Here is a 25,647-nt window from a genome sequence, read left to right as displayed (position 1 = left end):
CTAAGGATACTGAACCTGTAATTAAAAGGAAAAAAATCTTCCTGCAAAGGATCTCCAAGCTTAGACAGATTCCCTAAACATTCTACAAAACACTTCAGGAAAAAATAATTCTGATTCTATAAAAACTTTCAGAAAATTTAAAAGAAATGAATAGTTCCCCATTCATTCTTTAAGTGTTAGACTATTACAAACCTGGACAAAGACATAAAAAAAAAAAAAAGACATTACAAGAAAATGAAACAACAATGTTTATTCATTGACAACATGATTGTCTATATTCTAAAAATCTGCTAGTATTGGGATGCCTAGGTGACTCAGTTGGTTAAGTGTCCAACTCTTGATTTTGGCTCAGGTCATAATCTCAGAGTAGTGAGATCGAGCCCCGTGTCAGGCTCCATTCTCAGGGGACAGTCTGCTTGAGATTCTTTTTCTCTCTCCTTCTGTCTGTCCCTCCACTTGCATACCTTTTTCTCTCAAAAATAATTAGTTAAATTAGAATTATTCTAGCAGATTTTTAAAAGATTTAATTCCTATAAGTGAGTTTAACAAGGTTGCAGGATAAAAGATTAATTTATAAAATCAATTATATTTCTTTTTTTTCCACGAATAAAAATCAATTATATTCCTATTTAGGAGCAATAAACAGAAATTGGTATTTTAAAACCACCACTTACAATATTATCAAGTGAAATATGAAATATTTGAGAATACATTTGAGGATACATGACAAAAGATGTGTATGTCCTTCACTCTGACAACTATAAAACATTGTTGAGAAATTAAAAACCTAAATAAATGGAGAGATAAACCATGTTCAATGGTCAGTAGACTCAATACTGCTAAGATGTCAGTGTTCTCATACTGATCTATAATCTAACACAATCTCAATAAAAATTGGTGAGACTAATAAGATGCTCCCAAAATTCACATGAAATACAAAGCACCTAGAAGAGCCAAAACACCTGCGGAAAGAAAAAAATTTGGAGGACCAACACTATGTATGTGATTGCTTGTGAATTATTTGCTTGCAATAATCAAAACAGTACTGTATTAAATATGGAGAGAGATCAGTGGACCTGAACACAGAATCCAGAAATATACCAACACATACACACACAACTGATATTCCACAGAAGTGCAGAGGCAATCCAGTGGAGAAATGACTGTCTTTTCAACAAATGGTGCTAAAACACAAGGATATCTCTATGTGAAACAATGAACACCATGCTTGAAAAAAATGAAAACGTATTAAAAAATAACTCAAAATGGACTATAAACCTAAATGTAAAGCCTAAAACCACAAAGACTTCTAGAAGAGAATGCAGGAAAATATTTTGTATCCTTGGGGCGAAGGCAAATATTTCTGAAATACAATGTCCATATGCATGATCCTTAAAGTAACAAATTAACAAAATGGACTACATCAAAGTAAAAACTTCTGTTATATGTACAACATTATTAAGATAATAAAACGTCAGACAACAAGCTAGGAGAAAATAGATAGAAATAATCTATTTTTCTAATAAATTCATTTTTTATTGGTGTTCAATTTGCCAACATACAGAATAACACCCAGTGCTCATCCCGCAAGGGGGCACCTGGGTGGCTCAGTCAGTTAAGTGTCTGACTCTTGATTTTGCCTCAAGTCATGATCTCAGGGTCCTGAGATAGAACCCTGCGTCAGGCTCTGTGCTCAGTGGAGAGTCTGCTTGGGATTCCTTCCCTTTCCTTCTCCCTCTGGCCCTCCCCACTGTTCACATGTGTGCTCTTTCTCCCTCTAAAATAAATAAAGAAAAATCTTAAAAAGAATTTGTACCCAAAATATATAAGGAACTCTCAAAACTCAAAATAATAAGAAAACATACAGCCCATAAAAGAATTTTGACAAAATTTTTCAATAAACACTTCATCAGTGAAGGTGTATGGATGCTAAATAAGCACATGGTTCTACACCTGGTAGAAATTTAACAATAAAATGTTTTAGAAACAGAGTTTGGTAATCTCTCAAAAAGTTAAACATATATCTACATATAATTCACCCATTCTCCTTTCAGTATTTACCTAAAAATGAAGCATATGTCCATGTAAAGACTTACATGTGAAAGTTCACAGAAGCTTCATCTGTAATAGTCCCAAACTGGTAATAACCTAAAAGTCCATCTAACAAGCTAAACGATAAATTGTGTCATACCCATACACGGAATAATAATAAGCAACAAAAAGAAAGAACTTCTTTCTTTTAGCATAACGTCCTCCAAGTTCTTTTACACTTTTGCAAACGGCAGGATTTCCTTCTTTTGGAAGTCTGAATACACACACACACACACACACACACACACACACACACACTCACACTTTCTTTATCCATTAGTCCACTGAAGGACATTACATTACTTCTGTGCCTTGCTTATAGTTATGTGACGAATCTAAAAGAGTCAAAGTCATAGAACTACAGAACAGAATGGTGGTTGCCAGGGGCTGGTGGAAGGGAGAAATGGGGCATATTAGTCCCAGGGTACAAAGCTCAAATTGTGCAAGATGAGGAAGTCCTAGCCACCTACCGTACAGCACAGTCTGTATTTAATAATATTGTGTTATATACTTAAGAGCCTGCAAAGTGGCTAGATCTTAAATGTTATCACAAAAATAAGTAAGTAAGTAAGTAAGATGGGGGAAACTTTTGGAGATGAATGATAGGTTTATGGCATAAATTGTGGTGATGGCTTCAAGGATTTATACGTATCTCCAAGTCTGTCCAGCTGCATATGTTAAATGTATACAGCTTTTTGTGTGCCAATCACATGATCAGTAAAGTGGTTTTAAAAAAACAAGAACTATTTTACACAAAGCAACAAGGTTTAATCTCAAAATAACTATGTTGAGTAAAGAAGCCATGCAAAATCGCATATGTACTATATGATGAACTATATAGAATTCTGGACTGAAGAGTTCACAGAATTTCAGTCTGCCATCCTCTTCTGTTTTTGGAAAGGGTGAGGTCTGAGAGGGGTAATGTACTAAAGAAGAATACTGAAGTTTGGAAAACTTCATTGCCCATGGCACTGCCTACAGTGTTTGGAGATAAATGTTCAGTCTAGGGGCACTCATCTCTAAGAAGATAGCAGACCATAAATACTTCTAAGCAAACAAAATAACTATCATTTTATATGTGTACACAATGGATTATCATCCAATAGTTCTTCCCTGCTCTCTCCACCCCGAACCAAATTTCACTCATGTGCCAATCTTTCTGTTGAGCCCTTTCCATGTCCTTTTCCCTCAACACACAATAGATTTTTAACAAACTCTAACATTATGGGGAAATATTTCTAACATACACATGAAAATAAAGAATGCCTTAGTGAACAGCAATGTCTACCATCCAGCTTTATCAAATCTTAACCCCATGCCGTATCGCTCACCGTTAACACAATCCTTAAACCAAATACAGGCTTACTGGACAAGAGAGACTTCATCACTAGCAAACATCAACACACTCACTCACTTTTCACATTTTGTACATTTCATGAATAATGCCCACAGCAGCTCTGAGAACTTCAGGTATTTCTGTGGGTAGGCACAAATCAAATATGGCCAGAAATGGCCGCTGGCAAGCTAATTAGGTAATTCCCCTGAATGAACTGTTAATATGTTAAAGCAATGCAAATTAGATCATACCCACAGGTGCTAGGTTTGGAAAAAATGCTCTGGCAAAGTATGAATTTTTAATAAAAATGGTAATTATGGTTCACAGCACCGATCCTATCTTTCTTTAGTGTTCTAATGTTCACTACCACTTTGGCATTGGTAAGTATGGGAAGGCTAATAAGAAATCTTTTTCCCCCACCTCATTTAACCTTTCTGAAGATATGCAGTCAGTTTCTAAAGAAAGAGCTTTATTCTCCTAGCAGTAACAAGTCATTCATCAAATAAAAAAACAAACAAAACCACCATGATCTGGATAGTACCTGCCAAAACAGACTGTGTGCATCTCCTCTCAGAAGTTCAACTGTATCCCCTGCCTGGATATGTAATGCGGGTCCTTCGTGAAGACCTGGGGGCGGTGTTCCCGTATAGTTCTTAATGACCTGCATCTTTGGTAAACCTGGAAATAAGCACCACAACATTTAGAACTGAGAAAAGAATGACGTGTGAAGTCTGAATGTACTCTAAAATAAAAACAAGACCATTAATGTTAAAAAAAAGTTTTAATAGCACCAAGGCCAAGTAAACATTTGAAGTAACCACAATGGAATGCTTTTCAGCCTTATTATTTGAGAAGGTAATGGAATAAGACACACATTTATCCCCTGATCCCTTACATACTTTTCCTCTCCCTCACCATCAATCTCTTTTTAGCTGAAAAAAATATTTCTTTCAGCTGATGCCCGCTTCATAAAAAACATATCACGTACAGTTTAATGGAAAAGAATCAATTTTCTCATCAACTCCATCCTTTCTGCCTATTACTTTCCTCTTGGGCATTGGCTGATTTCATCACTAAGGAGGCTCACCCTTTCTGTGTATGTATCACATTGCCCAGTATAAGGCTCATATCTTAAGGTTATCTTTGTAATTCAAAAGCAAACAGGTGATGGATGTGCCACTGCAATACTTAAGACATTTATATGGAGAAATTCTTCAGGCTCAAATTTAGGCTTACAAAACAGACCCAATAAAGGGAACATGTCTAGGCCAATACCACCACCAACACTTGAAATACAGATCCACCCTTTTTCTTTGTATTTTGTAGAATGTGCAATGAAGGCCTCAGTTCAATATTTCGTTTTTGAAAACAGCTTCAATTGCACCCACGCCTAACTACACCACTACTGAACAACCTGACAGTCACCTTTTTACCCTCCTGTGTGAGAGAGCACTCATAAACATGGTATTCGGTGCACATTCAGGAATTCAAGCTATTGCTTATTACACTTCGAGACTTTTTATTCTATTAACCACAGCGAAGCTGTAATTAGCTGGACCACAGAGTGGGAGCTGTGCCCCATAGAGTGGGAGCATGCATGATGGCCATTCAGTTCTAGATGTCCAAGTTACCTAGAAAACGTTGTCGAAGTTACACAGACCTCAATATTAACATGAAATGCGCCCGCAAACAATTTAATAGAATTCTCATAATCCTTTTCCAACCACCACCCCAGATGGGAGAAATCAAGTGTAGCTATAAATTAAGCAGAACTGAAAAGCTTCAATCAACTCTTATCAACTTTCAATCAGAAGGCAGGAGGACTGAGAACTGCTGGAATGGAATGGAATGAACTGGAGGAATGAGAACCCTCATTTACCTGCTATAACTGCTGAGGCATGTTACGAGTTGCTACATCTCCCCTTTGCTTCAGTTCTTGGGCCACAGAACCCCTGGAGGGATGACTTTCATCCCACATCTTTCATGGAGTGTTTCCCTACCAGGTGTTATAAGGTGGTGCCCTGACAGAAACAGCAGACTTTATTGTCTTTCCCAAAAACACTTGACAGAACTCTCCTCAGTCAAGTGTTTATCAGACTTGCTCTTAACACACTACATATGCCTTGAGTACAGAAAGAGCTCATTTTATGCTTCCTATCAAGTTGCTGTTTATTAGAAAGGAAACCTAAATATTTCCTGCACACAACTGATGTAGAAGTTCAAAAATTGGAAGAGGATGCACCTAACATAGAGTTTTTTAAGATTTTATTTGTTTATTCATGAGAGACAGAGAGAGAGAGAGAGAGAGAGAGAGAGAGAGAGAGAGAGAGAGAGACATAGGCAGAGGGAGAAGAGCCTGATGCAGGACTTGATCCTAGGACACTGGGATCATGACTTGAGCCAAAGGCAGGTGCTCAACCACTGAGCCACCCAGGCGCCTGCCCTGAAGCAGAATTTTTTAAGTAGAGTCTGGTCTGCATGATAATTATTCTGTGTTGGGGGGCCAGAGTTGTGGTTAGTCTCAGTTTTATTGAGCATTTTTAGAGCAAGGAAAGCATTTCAATTAGGAGGGTCTCTTGATAATGTTGTTTTTATCTCAATTTTAAAATAAAGGCTGAAGGCAAGAAACAAGAGTTTTTAAACCTGAAATAACTGATGTGGCCTTAAATACTGGGACTAGGGAAATGCTTGGAAGGACTCTGGCCTTCCTTGTAGTTGTCTCTGTGGCCAAGACCCACAAGGACAAAACAAAGTAGTGCCAGGTGGAAACAACAGTTCTGTTATTGCCAATATGACCAAGTTTAGCCCACTCTCAAGAAAAGATTGAAAATGCATAAAGTATTTAGGGGAAAAAAATTTATGACATTTCACCGACTAAATATAAATTAGGGATTAACATGTGGCATACCCAGGTGACAAAGAAGGCTGTGAAATGTAAAGCATGGAACAATGCTACCTTATTTATCTTTTCTGGTAGACTGGAATGCCCATTACACATAGCCTACTAAAATCATATTACATATTACATATACTGATACTCTGGTCAAGAAATGAGACCTCAGTAAGTCTTAAAACTTACTTAAAACTAAATAGTCTTTGAAATGATAGACTTGGTTTTTATAATAGTCTTAGTTATCGCTAATTTTTTTCATTTACAGTATCTCATCTACTGTAACTTTCTTCTTGGTTATGAGTTTCATTTGGGAAGTTGATCTAGTAGCACACTAGCATAGGGTGTGTTGCTGACCTCATTCCTAAAACAAGGTTGTGTGATCTTTGCCAAGAATTATGGTTGAGCCCAGGTAATAGCCAAAAGATAATGCTAGTAACTTGAATTCAGCCATAAGTGACTTTCAAAACGCAGCATTTATTTGATTCATATGTGTTTTTTTGTTTTTTTTTTTTTGTGGGATGAGTTAGGAGTTTATAATGGAATTTAGATTTTGTAGTCATTTGTTAGAATAATCTCTGGCTATTTTTTTTCTGAGAGGTCAGCACTTCTCATTTCAGGACGATCTGTCATCTGGGCAACAGGGCTACAGAGATCAAAGAATAAAAGGGATAGAGCAAGGCCACTGTGACATGATGAATTCTGACACCTTGCTCCTTGCCTCTCCTCTGATGCTTGCCTATAATAGGAGTTCTAGAATACTGGTGTTACGGATGGTTTATATTCCTTCCTTTTATTAAAAAAAAAAAAAAAGGATGCAGTAACATTGCTAAGAAGGTGAACACAATCTCATTAATGAATAGATAAAAATGCAATTAAAATAAGAAGAGAGAGTGGGTTAAACTTCATGTCAGCACTCAACCATCAATATAATTGTTAACACAATCTATTGCCACAGCAGGCATCACACCTCATAAATGAGATCAAGAATGGAGAAGAAATTAGATTTACAGATACTCATATTTCAAATAGCCATTTAGTGCTGATTTAGTGCAGGTTTTCTTCTCTCCTTATGAAATATTCCTGACAGGCTTTAACCTCTCTTTAAAAATGTCCAGCACAGAACATTCACTACATGTCCTTATGACAACTCATTGCTGTGTATAGTATATTAACAAGCTATATCTAAAATTTACTACAAAATCTCTGTGTAACTTCTGTCCACTGACCTGCCTCCTTCCATCTGGAGTTAGGCTGAAGGTGGCAAATCTCCCTTTTATTATGTTAGCCTTTCAACATTTGTTCAGGCTTAAAATCCCTAGTTACTCACATTTTCCTTTAGTTATACATACTTGAAGGAATTCTGAGATGCAAAACATTATAAATCTACAAAAGTAGACGATAGTTTCCCTCATTAACTCTGACCAATCAGAAATAAATAACCAAAAGTTATTCTGAAAGCTGATTTTAAAAATATAAATTCCATTATATTTATAAAATCACAACTCATCCCAGAAAGCTGCTTATTTCCTCTTGGGTAAACACAGACCCAACAGTAGTTTAGTTTCTTTCTGCTCAGAACAGTATTTATAATGGGTAGATTGGTATAGTTACAGGGCTGCTCATCAAAATCTGAAAATTTATCATGCAACTACCTTCAGATATTAAATGTAAAATAATCATATATAATTTCAACATACACAGTTAAGCAATGCAGGAAGTTCCCAAAACTTTATGTATTCAGTTATCTTTATTTAAAGGAATATAATTAAAATGGCTAAGACTAATTAGAGCTCCTGCCAAATGTTATTTTAGCTTGTTTTCATTCCCTACAACAAATGGTTTGCTGTACAGCTAACTATATCCTTGATATGTAACTTCTGGACAGTTTTTCCCTTTACCTGTTGTTCACACTAGTCATCATACTTGGTCTTAAAATAAGACAAGGTCCCCAAATAATTGTATGCATGAAGAATTAACAAACTGAAGAATCGGCAACATTAAAATTATGGTTATACTCCAGTAATAGACATTCAGTAATACTCCAGTTTAAAAAACTGAAGCCAATGTAATAAGAAGCATGCTAGAATTTTCCAGAACAATACGTAAGTGAAAGGGGATCTGAAGCAAGATCTCCTTCCAAATTTGAAACCAATGCCACTAAGAATGATACATGCCAAGAAATTTTTTTATTATTATTATTTTTTAGGGATGCCTGGGTGGCTCAATGGTTGAGCATCTGCCTTTGGCTCAGGTCATGATCCCAGGGTCCTGGGATCAAGTCCCACATCAGGGTCCCTGAGGGGAGCCTGCTTCTCCCTCTGCCTCTCTCTGTGTCTCTCATGAATAAATAAAATATTTTTAAAAATTATTTTTTAAAGTTAATTCTAAGCAGAATCCTATTTGAAAGTTTGCCAGATATAAACTAACTCACTGACAATTCTCACATAAACCCTCAAACTTCAATGACCATCCTACTGCACCATTATCAACCACCTGGCTTCTAAGAAGAGTGATGGTCACAGTATAGATTAGTGTTTATACACAATGCTGGTATCACTGCCCTAATGCCATGGGCTTCCCTGGGGCAATAACTTAGAAAAGAGTGCTATGTACTAGATAAATGGGTGGTCAGTAATGTGCTGGCCTTTCACCTCTGAGGCCTAATTTAAAATTTAAATGCAGCCACATTAAAAAATAATTAGTTCTACAAGATGTCAGAGAATGTAGCCAGTTTATCCCAGGGAGCTGATTACAAGCATTAACACATTCATTCATTCCTTCAATGTCCTGAGCATTCCAGAAGTTCTGGGCTTAGTGGTCTGACAACAGACCAAGGACCTGCTTCCTGCCCTCAAAAAGCCTACAGTCTACTGAATGGGCAGGTGAACTCAAGTTTAATACAATCCGGCATGGGCTCTTGTCCAGTGGGAAAGTTTTCAAAATATGCCTATTGATAAATCTTTCAGGGAATGTTTTTTGTTACATCTTCAATAGAACCCTAAAATATATTTTTTATGTTTCTGTAAGTTTTCTAGGTGTGATTTCCAAATTGTAGCCAGGTTTGGGAATCCCACTTTGTGGTACATGAGCAATTTACCATGACCAACAACCACGGGTGTCGAGCTAGCTTTTGAGAAAGCTACAGCGAAGCCAGTGCTGGCTGCACCTTGCCGGGTAATTCCTCTTTACGTTAATATCTGGGCTCTTGCTGATCTAAGTTTACTATCTAACCATTGCATCTGAAGACCAGGTGGAGCAGAATGAGCAGCTGGCAAGTTTGGGAGATAGGATGCTGGGCTTCCCCTGCCCACCACATCTCCTAGGGCTCTTTCCAAGTAAGCGGTAGACTTGTATTCACTTGGTCTTCACAGAGAAGGAAGAGGAGCCTCATAATGGAAACCATCTGTTCCAACAGAAACAGACAATTTGGTGGAAAACAAACTGGTCTAAGGGACTAATTGTTCACAAAGGGAACACTTTCCATCAATGATTTAAAAAATTTTCACCCAGAGAAGGCTCTTTCCTTTTATAAACAATGGTGAGTCAGATGAAGGAAATAGCATTGTCACTGCTCATATGAAAACAAGAATGAGAGTTACGCTCCCCCAACTTTATAAACACTGACTAGTCAGTCACTCTTTGGCACTATCTATAGGAGTATTAGCAAGTCAAGGGAGGAACATGTAACACCTTTTGTTAAGTTTCTCTCCATTTATTAAAAAGATTTTATAGGCTACCATATATAACCACTACAAAATGTCACGTTATCTTAAAATCCATGCAGATATAAAATTCTGTTCCATCAAATATGTACATTTTAGTGAAAGGAAATGTTTCCCTAAAATCCCTTAATAAGATTACAGTGCTACGAGAATGTGCCATGTATTTGTCAGATCCCTCAAAAATGACGACTGCCTACGGGTGTGAGGAGTCCAGTTGAAAAGCAGAGCCTGGGGATCCCTGGGTGGCGCAGCGGTTTAGCACCTGCCTTTGGCCCGGGGCGTGATCCTGGAGACCCGGGATCGAATCCCACGTCGGGGTCCCGGTGCATGGAGCCTGCTTCTCCCTCTGCCTATGTCTCTGCTTCTCTCTCTCTCTGTGACTATCATAAATAAATAAAAATTAAAAAAAAAAAAAAAAGAAAAGCAGAGCCTGGGCTATCTGAACATCTTCTTTGAAAATAAAAAAAGAACACAATTACACAATTTTAAAGAAAGAACATCACCACCTATTCCAACCACCTCATCTTCTACCTTATGAAACTAAGATTCAAAGTGGTAAATAAAAACATCTGAGGTCAAACAGCTGGCTAGAGAGAGAACTATAACTAGAACCCTATACACCGATTGCTAGTTGAGTCCCCCTGGCTGCAGACTAGGCCATTCCCTGGAACCTGCAGGAACAGGACTGTGGCAGGGAAGAGGTCTCCTCTATGGACTGGTATTTTGGGGATCATGGGAATCCCTGCTGGGCATCCAGCGTTCTCCCGGGGAGCAGAAAAGAGGAGACCAAGCTCCCCTTCAGGTGGTGAATGACTGTGAGCTCCCCAAGATTAGGTGGTTTCTAGGGGGGAGGTAAAAAGTCTTGCTGGTATATTCTAAGGACAGGGCCTCCTATCTCCTCAATGACAATGACAAAAGGCACTGTTCTCTCAGCACCTGACATGTGTACATGCAGTTCCGGGGATCTATGGACAAGTAGCTACATGCAATTCTTCCTTCAGAAAGTTTTAATCACTTAAACCACATCATTCTGCTATTATGACAACACCTGAGTGCATGAGGGAGGATGATTAAACCAAAAGTTGCCATAAATCTGAATATGTGAGGAGGCTTGAAAGAACACAGTCCAAAGGGGCAGTCCTCAGCGGAAGGTGAGAAATAGGACAACCATATTTGCTTCTGCAGAACATGAAAGCAGGAGGCAGATCTATACATCGGCAGGGAACCATGGTTTCTGACTACTGGGAAGAGGTGACTGGGATCACTAGTGTCCAGAACTGCTGGTCCTGAAAGAGTCCCAGAAAGCCTCCCATACTCCTCTCATTCATGGCAAGTAGAGATCTGGAGTGATTACTGATAACATACCCTGGGCCATTTTCATACCCTTCTAGCAGAAACCCCTGGCCCCAAAGCAAAACGGCATGTTTTTTTCTTGAAACCACACTAACCCTTTAGCAGTCCAGTCCTCAAGGATGATAAGGGATAAGATATAGTAAAAGCAAAAATATGATTAAGGGGTTTTTTTTTTTTTTTTTACAATCAATAACCTAGTTTTCATTCTTCATTCAATGAGCTCATTCATTTATTCAACAAATACTTACAGATCTTCCACGTGCAGGTACTGGCCTAGGTACTGGGAGTGTGGCTGTAAATAAGACAGACACGTTCCTCCCTCATAAAGTTTGTACTTTAGCAGAGACAACAGACAGCAAAACAAATGGACTGATGTGGTAATACCAGATGGACAAATTTATAAGGAATCATTTTTAAATAGGTACTAGGTAAGAGAGTGACAAGGTTGTGTGTATGGCTCAAGGTGGGAGGTTTCTTTAGGAGAAGCAATCCTAAGACCCGAGGAGAAAGCAGTAATCATTTGGGAGGCGGAGGTGGGTATTTAACAGGCCAAAGCTGAACATGAAACACGAAGACTGAAAGCGGAATGAGTTTGAAGCACCTGAAGGACAAAAAAAATAGTGACACTGCATGAAAGCAATTAATGAAATTCAAAATTGATAGATGTAGTCTTCATGGTCTGCCTCTTTTCATGTAAGTATCCTGTTGAATTTTTTGAGATTTATTGAATATACCAAAAGTGCTCATTGACATGCTCCATTTTCCTGGGATATTCTTGCTGCTGTACACCCAGCTCAAGCCACACCCAAGAGGGGAATACTCCTCTTGTTCTTTAAGGCTCAAATACCACTCCTGCTGAGAAACCTACTACCATTCTCTGAAGTGTGGGTTATAAACAGATGCTCCCTTAGATGTCCACGCTCGCTGCTTTAACACCGCTTATTGCATCAAAGTTATTTAGCTGACAGAAAGCATATATACTAGAGTAGCAGCATCTTTCTATGTACAGTTTTTGTAAAGTTTATGTATACTAGAGACTGTGACCACCTTGGTGGCAACAATTATGTTCTTTATCTCAATGAATTCTTTTGTTGTTTTTTTTTTTTAATTTTTATTTATTTATGATAGTCACAGAGAGAGAGAGAGAGAGGCAGAGACATAGGCAGAGGGAGAAGCAGGCTCCATGCACCGGGAGCCCGACGTGGGATTCGATCCCGGGTCTCCAGGATCGCGCCCTGGGCCAAAGGCAAGCGCCAAACCACTGCGCCACCCAGGGATCCCTCAATGAATTCTTTTGTAAAAGAGAAAGAAAAATTGTTATATATTCATCTTTCCCAAGAGCCACCCTTTAAAACATGCATCACACACACTGGATCATACCTCCAAAATGGCTCTCTCATCAACCATTTCTTTCCATCTTTATTTCTACCTCTCAGTTCAAGCACTAGCTTTCAAATTGACCCAATCCACTCTTAGAATGCTCGATTATCCTTCACATAGCCACACGAATGACTTTTTAAAAATATAAATTATCTAATAGTATGCCTATATTTAAAACTCTTCCCACTGCACTGAGAATTAAATCTGAGCTCCTGGACTAAGCCTACCAGACCATCTATTTCTTGGCCCCTGATAATGTTCCAATCATCTTGTTCCAATCTCACATCAGCACACTGTTTTTCATCATAACCAGCCTTTTTGTAGTTGCTTAAACACCCTGAGCAAGTGGACATATCCAAGGCACTCTAAATTATACACCCTAATTTGTAATTTATATAGTAATTTGTTTACCTTTTATGCTTCCTCTCCTTTTCTATATATTTGTACTGCCTAAGTCCACATAATAAACATTATCATAATCAAGTTTTGCTTTTAATAAAAAATATTGTTTTTATTGGACAAACTACGACTTCATCACTAGTTTTGACTTCCTTTTAACTATATTCATCTGTAATTCTATCTATAACTATCAATAGGCTACATATAATTGAAATTTTGCAGGAAATGAAATTTGTAATATACAAAATTGTGAACTTATTTCTTAAAAGGCCTTAATAATGATTCTAAATAATTTATACTCATCCTAAATATTTTTTAAGTTATGTAACTTGAATCATTTTGAGAAAAAAATACTTTTTTTATTACTCTAAGCTCAATTGTTTGACATAAAATAACACAAGTTCTAACACAGAAAATAGCATATACTTTCAAAAACAGTGTGTTCTAGTCTGATCCTTGCATTCCCCTGCCCTTCTCTATTATTCTCTTTTGTCTCAACCTCCCTCCTTCCTCTGATACACCTGCTTGAGTGTGTGTGGGGGGGGTACACGTTTAGTTGTATTCCCAAAAGATTCAGATGTGTCCAGATATGGTTTATTGGTTTATAAGTTAAAATGAAGAGCATATGCAATTGGTATTACTGACTGGCTAAGTTTCAGAGAAAGCAAGTCTCTGGAGCATCATTTCAATATGACCTTTTTTTTTTTGAGGCCAGGGAGACCTTAGGTCAGAGACCAACAATCAACAAATCTACATAAAAATGCACATAGATCGCACAATCTCCTTACCCTTCTTATAAACATTCTTTTATAATAAACTTCTGAAATAGGACAACAGAAATGTAGAAGAGTCATATCCTCCTTATAAAATGGTACTATATGGAAATAATTAACTTGGAAGAATGTCCAATCTGCTAAGTCTTAATAAACTTGTAGAGGCCCACTTTCAAACATGATCCACAGCCATCACAACAGCTGGCAGGTGGTTCTGAGGTTTAGTCTCTCTCCTGTTGTTTACCTTGATTTGTTTTTTCCTCCTTAAACTTTTGCTGAAATGAAAAAGTAATTCAAGTCAGATACCACTTAGTTACGATCCTATAAGTTTATATGTGACCAGACGGAGTATATAAAGGTATCAGTTTGAAATAAAATGAATGAATAACTATTACTTAAAATCAGTGATATTTCATAGGAGGAGGCTGGCTGTGTATCTTCATTTGAATGTAGTAAAATTTAAGTTTATATTCCTTTTCACTGGGGCCAAAGATCAACAACCAACATATTTCTGTTAGAATATACACACACTGAAAACACAATCCCCTTCTCAGGAACATTCCTTCCTAACACTATCTATGGTAAAGATGGGAATGACAACAGAAACCACTCTATGTTGTGTATTCTTTTGAAATAACAGTGTTCTGACAACGGAAACACTGCACACTAGCATGACTAGTGACTCTATCAAAGAATGTTCTTAGGATAATTTAGTCAAACATTTTCATTTACATATGAAACTATGTATATTTCCCACAAATCTACCACACCAAACTATCACCTAGTAAGGGTGTAATCCTGCATTGACTAGGAAAGATAAGGGATGGTTATGGAAAGGTTATACATGAGTGTGTCAGATCTTAATGATAAATCACCATTAAGCTGGGAAAGAATCAGATTCAAAATATTCCAATGGAAATGCTAGTAAACAACAGATCTTTCAAATTATTACAGGAAGTTAAGAGATTTCATTTCAAAACCTCTACAACCTTGGGATTATCATGCTGTGAGCATATATTTTATCTCCTTCCTATAAATTGATTGGGAATACTAAAAACCTAAGATATTGGCCTATAAGCTTTTGTCCTTTATCATCTTTAAGATATTAGGAAATGTAGGTAGAATAAACTGACTCTAGGGATTGAGTGTGTGTGTGTGTGTGTGTACTTTGCCCTTTCAAATATTCTTTTTTTTTTCTTTCTCCTATCAATTCAGAACTATTCTCTGCCTGGTTCTTCCCACTCCCATCGCACCCCCTGCCCTGTTCTTACTTTCCTTAAAGTTAGTCTCTTTTTGAATTTTTAGCTTCCTTTTTTTTTTTTTAAACAAAAAGCTTCTTTCATCAACCTAATGTATTAGAATTATGTTACGGTTTCAACTTGCTCAAGTTTAGCATAATAAGCTATTTAAATAGTTAGACATAGATTTGCTTCCAATCATTTGAAAAATAATAAAATGAAATGGAACCCACATCCTAAGGATATAATAAAAAATATAAGAGTAGTAATTATTAAAATGTAGAATGTGAACTACAAAGAAAACTACAAATGTTAAAATACTAAGAAATTGTGCCAAGAAGTTATGAATCATGTAGAAGGCAGTCATACTGGTTAAAAAAGGATGATGCGCAGAAAACATACTAAAATAGAACTTTTAGTTCTACCTTCCTTCTCAATCTACCAGTGACAACACAAAGTTCACATGCAATTACAAGTTTACTAAAACACCTGATATACACATATAATCTGCTAATAAGACACTTAATTCTAAAACCAAACCACTGATTTCTCACTAACTTTATACACCATGAAAAATGGCTGACCCTAAAAATGACCTCCTCCTCAGTTCTTGGGCAGAGTCTGATCATTTCACTTGTGTTTATCACTCCTTAAGACAAAATCCTCCAGACAATGAACAAAATTTCTCTTTCCTTGCCATTATCTCAGTGTTCATATTGTCATAGAAGTGTGACATGTCCTCAATTGAACCATAGGAACTGACTACTGTTGAATGTTTTTGAGGTACAAAAGGCAATTTTCTGTGGGTGAACCTAATATGAGCCAAAATAATTATTTCAAAATACATGCACTGAGTACCTAAAATTATAGAGCAAAGAGGTCTGATTGAGCTCAACTATGGCAAAAAGCAGGTATAAACCTATGAAGAAAAGAAATGTGTATATGGGCATTGGATCTCTGGAGCAACATTAATCAGTAATTCTGTTCAATAAACTCAATAAACATTTATTGAGCCTCCATTTCCATCTCCTTGGGAGCTAAAGCTCTTTTGAAAAACCTAGTTATGGTATTTGCTTTCAGGTTCCAACAGTAAGGATATCCTAGTTTGCCCTTTGAAGCTAGGGAGTAGAATTTGTGACAAGAGAGTTCCTATTTTTTTCTGTAAAAATCTTTTATCTCTATGTAGAAAAATATATTTTATTCATTACAAAATCCCAAAGTAATTTTTTTTGTCTTTAGAGTAGACACTGTCTAAATCATTCATCTTTATTTTATTGATCCCAAGCACAGTCCTTTTGAACAGGTCCTAACAGTGCTTGGCACGTAGTTAAACATGTGTATGTGTGTGTGTATAAATAAAATATATTTTGAAATATATATATTTGGAGTATATATAATTCCATTTGTATGGAATATTACTGAGCCATCAAAAAGCATGAAATCTGGCCATTTGCAACAATGTGGATGGAAGTAAAGTGTATTATGCTAAGTAAAATAAGTCAGTTGGAGAAAGACAAATACCATATGATCTCACTCATATGGAATTTAAGAAAGAAAATAGATGAACATATGGGAAGGGGCAGAAGAAAAAAGGAGAGGGAAACAAACCATAAACAATTCTTAAAGAATAAACTGAGGGTTGATGGAGAGAGGTAGATGGGGGATGGGCTACATACATGGGTGATGGGCATTAAAGAGGCACTTGTGAGGAGCACTGTATGTTGTATATAAGTGATGAGTCACTGAATTCTACTCCATAAATCAATATTATCCTGTATGTTAGCTAAGAAAATTTAAATAAAAATAAATATGTGAAAAATAATATTGCTAATTATCTTCAAGGATTTAACAATTTATGATCTTTGTTCCTAAAAGCACTTTGATTTAACCACTAAGAAATATCTTATGGCAATAACTTCTGCTTTTTAGTCATCAAGGTTAATTAAACATCCAAGAGGTCATAGTAAACACAAAGTTAAAAAATCCAGTGTCCATGTAAGCAACAGAAATAGTATATTATAACAAATTCTAAGACTTCTGTAGGGGCTATTCCCTCAAACAGATAAACTCATAAACTACTTCTGGTATACCAGATATATCAAGCTTTCCATTGTTCTTCAAATTGCTTTCTCTTTTCCTATCTGCTAAACAGAAAGATCCTTATAGAATGTACTTCTGTTTTAATAACATTTTACCAAGACCAAATATCATGATTTTTGCACAACACTGAGAAAATAAGTTTGAAAATGTTTTGAAATACTTTCCTATGAATACGTTATTCTGGAGTCTATGGATGTTTAAAACATATTCATCTAGAAGTTTGGTTGGTTCCTTAACTTATTGTGCATTGTCATTTAGTCATGAAATATGAGAAGTATTAGGGATGCAATAATGAGTAAGAAATAAAGTCCCTTCCCATAAAGTACTCAGCATCTTGTAGGGACAGAGAAGGATGTATACACTTTTACCGGTTGGACGTTGCTGTGGTTGTGACAGACATGTTGCTATGGAAGTGCTCAGCAGAAGCACCTAAACCAGGAAGCTCAGAGAAGACTTCAGGGAGAAACAGACTCTCTAAACTTAAGCTGAAGTATAAGTAGGCATCAGTCAGATATAGGATAATATATAAATCTCTCCATATTTGAAAAGGCACAAATATTTGTGCTTGAATGTGCTTGTCCAGAGTTCTTCAGCAGGACTCTGCAATCCACCTAGATGAGTAAGGACAGATTGACTCAAACATAGGCAGAAGATGGTCTCACATGTTGGACCATGGAAATTAAGCTGATTAGTCAAGGGAGCAAACACAGGAGGGGATTGATGAATAAAAAGGTATCAGAGGGGTCAAGGAGCAGGAGGCTTCTAAGATTGGGGTGAGAGAATTAGATACTTGAATTTAATGTTTCAGAAATGGAATAATTCTGAGTGGGGATGTATGGCTGAAATGGAGAAGGAAGGAACAGAGGTCACTGGAGATGCAAGTCAATGTCAGATGAATTGAGGCGGCTCAGGTTTGCTTGAGTCACCAATACTGTGAAGTCATCCAGGTTGAAGACAGTCCTGTTCTTTTTGTGTGGGAGATTAAACTATGGAGAGGAGCCCACAAGACAACAAGCTTTGTGTCAAACAGGTCTAAGGCTGAACACTATTAACACTTCATTCCAATGTCTGGAAAATGGATATATTAACATGCTAGTAAGGTTTTTGTGAGATGATTATGTATGAAGCATTTAGCATGCTGCCTGCCACATGATATAAGTCAATGGATGGTTGGCCCTTAACTGGGTCTATGTAACCATTTTTCTGTAACAAATTATTTACATTACTAGTTTGCATAAGAAACTTAAGTCCAGTGTTCCTATGCCTCATAATGTTGCAAAAAATAAGAAAATATTTATATTTATATAAATATTTATATTTAGTATATCTGATAATCTCCACACACAATACTTCAATTTCAATGTAGTTACGAAAAAATATAGTAATTAAAACTGTGTGGTATTAGAGTTGGGATAGAGAAATAGGCCAATGGAACAGATAAGAGAGCCTAGAACAAGTCACATATGCATTCATATGAAATGAAGATGCAATGTAAATAGCAAAACTGTAAAGCTTTTAGAAGACACTATATTTAACCATCCTTATGGTATTAAGTAGAGAAGGACTTCTTACACAAGAAACAAAAAGCACATAATAAAAATAGAGATCAATAAATTTGTCCCCATTAAAATTTAAAACTCTGAAAAAGAAACTATTAAAAAAGCAGATGCATACAATAGAGAGAACCAAAGGATCAGTATCTCAAATATATAAAGGACTCCTAAAAATCAGAAGATATAAACAGCCCAATGGAAAAATGTGAAATGAATACGGATAGCTAAGTAAACACAAGAAAAACTGAATGAATCTTAACAGATGTGAAAAGATGCTCATTGTCAGGTAGTTATTTTGGAGAGAGATATTAAAACAATGAAATGGCAATCTACACCCTCTATTTTGGCAAAATACTGTAAATCAATAACAGTAAGCATTGGAAATAGGAGCTTTTTGAACAGGTCCTAACAGCAAAATGTTACCATCTATTTACACGTTTCCTCAGATTGCATAAATCTTTCACCTTTGACTATTCTTAATAGTAAGCATATCTGCATCTATCATATGATTTTTGGTATGCTTGAAATGTTTTCCAGATGTATTTTTAACTTTTATCTAAAGCTTCTTTATCTAATGATGTACTACTCTGAAGAGTTTTAAATGACTTTAATAAGTAGTTTATCCTGCATTATCATGAATGCTATAAGGAACACAGAATAAGCTGTATTTTCAGTGACTGTGAATTAGCAAACACAACTTGGTATGCACTGAAATAGTGCTGCTGCTGGTTTGAACCTTTATTTAGATCTTCATCATTTGATGATGTCTGGATTTGTTGAATGACAGGCAATGAATGCAAAAGCAAGTGCTGAGCTCTTTAACAAATGGGAGTTCCTATAATATAGGAATTAGTCTAGCTCCCTGTGCTGGCTGAAATGCCTTTTCTGCTGTGTCTCTGGCTAACCCGTGCCAGTCCTTCAATAATGCTCTCAGTAAGGGTCTCCAGAGAGAGGAAAACGAGTCCCCATCACTCCTGCGCACAAGCCTGACCTCAGCCTCAGCATAACCTATCATACACTTCTCAGGAAAGACCATCATTTCTATTCCTTGAATAAGTAAAGTAAGACTTCAGTTTATGAAACAAAACCATCTAACAAAGGTGAGGTCAATATGGTACAAAGGTGACATTTATGAGCAAAATCACATCTATAAAGTCATGGCCTAAAAATAAAAATCTTTTTTTTTTTTTAAAGCAGAATTTCAAATTTCATGACCTATGTCCTCTGTACTTTCCCTCTCTGGCTCTCTCAGGTAATAATGAGTGTTACAGAAGAGGGTGGCCAAGAAAGAATTGTTATACGCAGAAACTTAATCCTTCTTGACATTTTGTCCTGAGACTTGCCTCTAGGAATATATTCTCTTAGACACCGCAGTGGTTCATATAACCCTGAACATATTACTTTTGATCTCAGCATGACACTGCCATAGAGGTCATCTGAAGTTCCACACAGCTACAGGAGGCACAGCAAAATACATGATTCAATGCAAAGATTGTGACGGAATTTTTTTTGCGTTATTCATATAACACATCTTATGATGAAAGTGTAAGTATTAAGTATCAACATGAAAGAGCTAAAAATTAAGGCACAGTTTTTATACTTGTTATTCACTGATATTCTAGGAGCTTCACAGGTACTAATGAAAATGTACATCCAGCAACGTTAGTATTTATTAGTACTAGTTAGGTTTATTAATACAACCACACCATAGAAATCGCTAACTGCTACTAGTACAGTCACACAGGGGAAACAGAACTAGAAAAGCTGAAGTTAGGATCCTAGTTCTCTTTTTGGCATAAAATTTATATGAGAATATAAGTGTTTCATTAAATGTCATTTTGCCTCAACTCTCCTACCGGGCAAAATACTTCCATATATCTTTTTAATGGAAAACATATTCCTCTTCAAATAAATGGCCTCAATAAAGTTACTAACATGTAAATATAGAAAATAACCATTATGAAACATATAGCTAGAAATTAAAAGCTTTGATTTGTTACTTCGCAAAATTATACATAGGAAATAAGTTGGATGAATTCAAAGAAATTCACTTTTGTAAAGAAATGGCTACAGAGGCTCCTATCAAAAAGAACCACTTACACTTCTAAGCATCCTACAGATTCCAGCTTTTCACAACACCCTTTAAAAAAAACCCACAAAAAACAAAAAACCCAACAGAACCCCCCTCCCCCAAACCACCTAGGATTCAGAAGTTTCTTCTATCAGGAGTATTGACAATGCAGCTGCTTGAGGAAGCGCTTACATTTTTATGTAAATATAACTACATATAAGTACATAGACACAAAAATATTTTGTTTTCACATAACATTCTGGGAATCTACAGAATCTATCCCAGTTTGATCATATTTGTTAAGGAAATCCTTACTAAGCAGCTATGGATCAGCTTCTATGGCTAGGTCTTAGGGACACAGGACTACCTGGTCTTTGTTTTCTGTTGAAGGGTTTCTTTTCACATATGAGTTTAAACATACAAAGAGTTTTCTGTAAAATTTATTGACCAACGAAGCCTCTAATGAGAAAAAACAAGAGTGGGAAGTGTTAACCGGATCTTTCTGATGGCCAGTCTTTACCATCTGAATGGACAAACAGCCAGAACACTAAATTTAAAAAGGAATACATTGTTTTTCTTTTCCTGACCTCTACACAAAAGAAAGCTCCTAAAACATCCCTCTATAAGACGAAAAAACCCTCCTACAACTGAAGTTAAAATTCGTAGGCATCTACAAAGTATTCCAGTGGATAACCTAATTTATCATGAATTTCCCCACTCCACGTTCTATCTTCTCGAGCTTGACTCTGTCTTGGTTTCAGGCAGGTCAAACTCTGCAATGCTTAGAAAGGGGAATTCCCTTCTTTGCAGCCCTTTTCCACAGAGCTTTTCTTCACATCACAGCACACAAAGGGGTGAACACCCCTTTCAAAGTGCTCAACTTGGAGATCTCTTTTTAACTGGGGTGAGTTGTAGAATTATTTTCATGTTAATTATCACAGAAGGGAAGGCATTTTAAGGGTTAGCTCCCTTGGCTTTGAAACAGGTAAACAGAAAAGAAATTAATTCATGTGTCAGTTTTTCTAGACATCCATCCAACTCTTCACAGAAAGACACAAAGACACATCAGGCCACCATGATGATGACCAGTGGCTTTACAGCGTCCCTTTCAAACACCAGGAATGTTCTCACTTTACATCCTAGCCCCCCTCCCCACCCCCTTATGAAACTCATCATTCTAGTGACAAAGCATAGGAGACCTAGGAGACCATTTATTTGTTGGTATGTTGGATTTCAGCTTGTTTGTTCATCTTTTTCTAAGATAACCATTTATCTCTGTATTTATTACTTAAAAAAAAAATCTAAATTCTGACTTTGTGCTCAGAATGTAAGTAATAAACAAGTTAGGTGTGTCCTTGCCCTCACATAACTTGGAATCTGGCAGAGAAAAAGAAAATTATACAGGCAGTTATATAATAAAGTATTAGGAGTTTTACTCCTAATAAAGTATTAGGAGTTTTTAGGTAGAAAAACTGCAAGTGCTATGAAATCACAAAGCAAGAAAACATTATCTCATCAATGGTTCAGACAAGAAAAACAGTACTACTAAAAAAAAGTTTGAAAAAAAAAAAGTTTGCTAACATGACTGTAGTTTCATGATGCGATGTGGATAAAAATTTTTTTCTATAAGAAGTGGGACTTTATTTTTTTTTAAGAAGTGGGACTTTAAAGAGTACTCTTAGTAAATTTGTGGAATTTTAAGTAACAACAAAAAAGTTAATTTCAAAAACATAATTAGGATTATCTTTCAAACATTCGTTCCAATACAGTGTGCGATATGAAAAAAGTAAAAACAAAACAAAACAAAAAAAGGAAAAAGTAAAAACAATCTAAATGAATAGCAATAGGAAATTGGTTAAATTAAATCTAGGATTTATCTTTATCACCGAATAACCAAGTTGAAATTTTAAAATATTGTTATAGAAGACTATTTAAAGATACAGAATTATATTCAAATAAGTTGTTGGGGGGGGGGGGGAAGCATGTTACAAAATAGTATATACAATAAGACCTCATTTATGTTTAAAAAAAAGTACCCAGAAGCAGAGAAAAAAGTCTGTGAAGACACGTCATGTTAACAGTAATTACATTAGGTTTGCAAAATTATGAGAACTTGTTGCTTATCTAAATGTTCTAAATTTTATATAGGTAGTAACACATGTTTCTTTTATAAGATTCTTTAATCAATGTTTTTGTTCTTGTTAAACAAAATCCTCATTAACACCCTGGTTGCCTACAAAATAAAGTCCCAAACTCCTTGTCCTGATCATAAACCCAAGCACAACTCAGTACTCTCCTACATCACCAGCCCTCCAGGGTCGCCTCTAGTTGGTACTTTGTGTCTCTGTGACTTAGAATGAGCACCCCCAGCACTCGGGTGAGCTTGGCAGGCAGATGGCAATTGGTGCAAAGAAAAAGCTGTCCTCTAGGAAGACCCTTTCCCATGCCAGGAGAATGCTGCTTGGAGCTCCCTCTGCCAGTTCCCTTCACTGGGTATCACATGCTGCACCGCCCTTGCCATTCCCTATTATGCACCCAAAGTGCAGTCTACCTTCCACTGCTGAGTAGCCCATGTGCTCCCATAATGCAGGGCTCTGCTGATATCCCACCAGGTTTTTTTTTTTTTAAGATTTTATTTATTTATTCATGAGAGACAGAGAGAGAGAGGCAGAGACCCAGACAGAGGGAGAAGCAGGCTCCATGCAGGGAGCCGGATGTGGGACTCGATCCCGGAGTTGAAGGCAGACACTCAACTACTGAGCTACCCAGGTTTCTGTCCCTGATCCTACCAGTTCTGAGAGCATTCTGTGATCACTCTGTCTTTCCTACGTGCCAACTCTAGAACCCTTTCCAACCTACCCAGGCAGACATTCCCTCTTTCACTGTTGCCATTACCTTTTTTTGTTTTTGTTTTTTTGGGTTTTTTTTGTTTTTTGCCATTACCTTTTGAATTACTATTACAGAAATGACTGAATATAAATTGTGTATTATGTTTTCTCCCCACTTAAATATAAATTTCACAAAGTCAGAGACCACAAATTATTCCACTATCTAGTCTTAGTATGGTGAGTGGTACCTAACAGTCTTTCAATTAAATGCCTGTTGAATACATGAAAGTCTGTATGAATGTTCATCATTAAAAAATAAATTTTAAAAATAATTAAGTAAAAAAAATTAAGTATTTCTTGACTAATTCTGCTTGTACAACTGGGACCATTTTGTATGTACATATATATGTATTGCCAAATTCTCCATTTCAACTGAGGCATGGCTTTAGACTACAAAGCCTTAGAACACAGATCATGACAACTGTAGTCCTAGACTATACCTAACCTATGCTGGAACTCAGGAATAACCAATTTCTCCAACTGTATCTGCCAAGAAAAATAGAGTTGGCACTCCAGACTAGTTGGGAGTATTTTTCTCTCCTAAATGAATAGTAATCGGTTAGATTTTCAAGTCATTATATGCCTGTAAGCAAAAAATTAAACAGCTGTGAAAGCAAATGAAATTTTAATTAATAACATGAATAACTACTTACATGGTATAGACCTGAAATTTTAAAGCCAGAATACTGTATTTAAAGTGATTATATCATTTAAAAAAATAAATTGGTATGTTTCTTTCCAGCGCTGAATTCACTTTATGAGATATCAACAAATTTATATTCCCATGAATTATCATTATGAATGCATCTAGTCCCTTCTTCAAATAAAATCATATTTTAGAACAATGATTTTTTTTAAGTTATAGTTAAGGCTCAAAGTTTAGAGTATCTCAAAAATATGCACAGAAAAATAACTTCTCGATTCTTATTCTGCTCAATTTGGCTTTTTCCTTAAAGAATTTCTATAGGAAGAAAAAAGTATGTGCATGAAGTAGAGAAAGTGAGGTTGCTGTGGCCTAAGTTATTTATCTCAGAGCTTTATAGAGCCCAAAAGCTACTCAACGATCAATGTTTCAGAGGTCCAATAGTTATCTTTCCTACTTTAGTAAAAGCACTGAGAGTTGAATAGATTTATTCAAGGCCACTGGTCTTGGTTTCTTAAGTCCCAAATCCAACTAGACTGACAGGTTATATGACCAGGTTTTAGCAAGAACATTTACTAACCAAATGGAAGCTCTGTGATATACTATGCTTTAGAGAAAAATGCTAACAGAAGCATATTCTGTGTGTGCCTATAATGGGTAGAAAAAGACCTATTAGTTATATAAGTAATGAGCAAGGAAATGGAGGTAAAAGTTTCAAACTCTAAACAACTACTGTTTAAAATACTGTCCGTTAAAAGCAGTTTCAGAATGGGGCAGATGTCAATCAGAAAGCAAGAATTCCCCAATACTGAGACTCTCACTATTTACAGCAATGATGTGCACATTGCTTCCTAGGCTACCAGGAAACTTCTTGCTGCAGTTTCCCTGGATTTTTCAATTATTGCTCTTTATAAACCTAATCTCATTCTAAATATGCTGAGGAATTTGTGTTTTAAAGACATCTGTGAAAAAAAAATAAAATAAAAAAATAAAAAAATAAAAAAATAAAGACATCTGTGGTAACTATTCTATGAACCAAGGAATACATTTGTAATTGAGATATGCATTACTGCAGTTCTTCCAGTTAGTTAGGATCCTTTGGAAACCCAATGCAAAGTTTATTCAATGACTTTAAAATATGCTATTTGTGAACATTCAAAATTCAATTTTAATATATGAACTTTTGTATTGTTCAACAGTCTTAGGT

At 36.3% G+C, this 25,647-nt stretch overlaps 1 protein-coding gene across 6 annotated transcripts in view; it reads right to left on the bottom strand.

The window, feature by feature from the left end:
* Positions 1-25,647, bottom strand: part of VAV3 (vav guanine nucleotide exchange factor 3) — a 439,091-nt gene that overhangs the window by 64,016 nt on the left and 349,428 nt on the right. For all 6 annotated transcript variants that reach the window (XM_072754465.1, XM_072754466.1, XM_025996323.2 and 3 more), the window contains one exon: positions 3,969-4,105. In XM_072754465.1, coding sequence (XP_072610566.1) covers positions 3,969-4,105 — 137 coding nt within the window. The remainder of the gene's footprint in view (positions 1-3,968; positions 4,106-25,647) is intronic.

This window comes from Vulpes vulpes, chromosome 3 (assembly GCF_048418805.1).
Source record: "Vulpes vulpes isolate BD-2025 chromosome 3, VulVul3, whole genome shotgun sequence".
Taxonomy (NCBI): domain Eukaryota; kingdom Metazoa; phylum Chordata; class Mammalia; order Carnivora; family Canidae; genus Vulpes; species Vulpes vulpes.
This window is presented reverse-complemented; position numbering and strand designations above follow the sequence as displayed.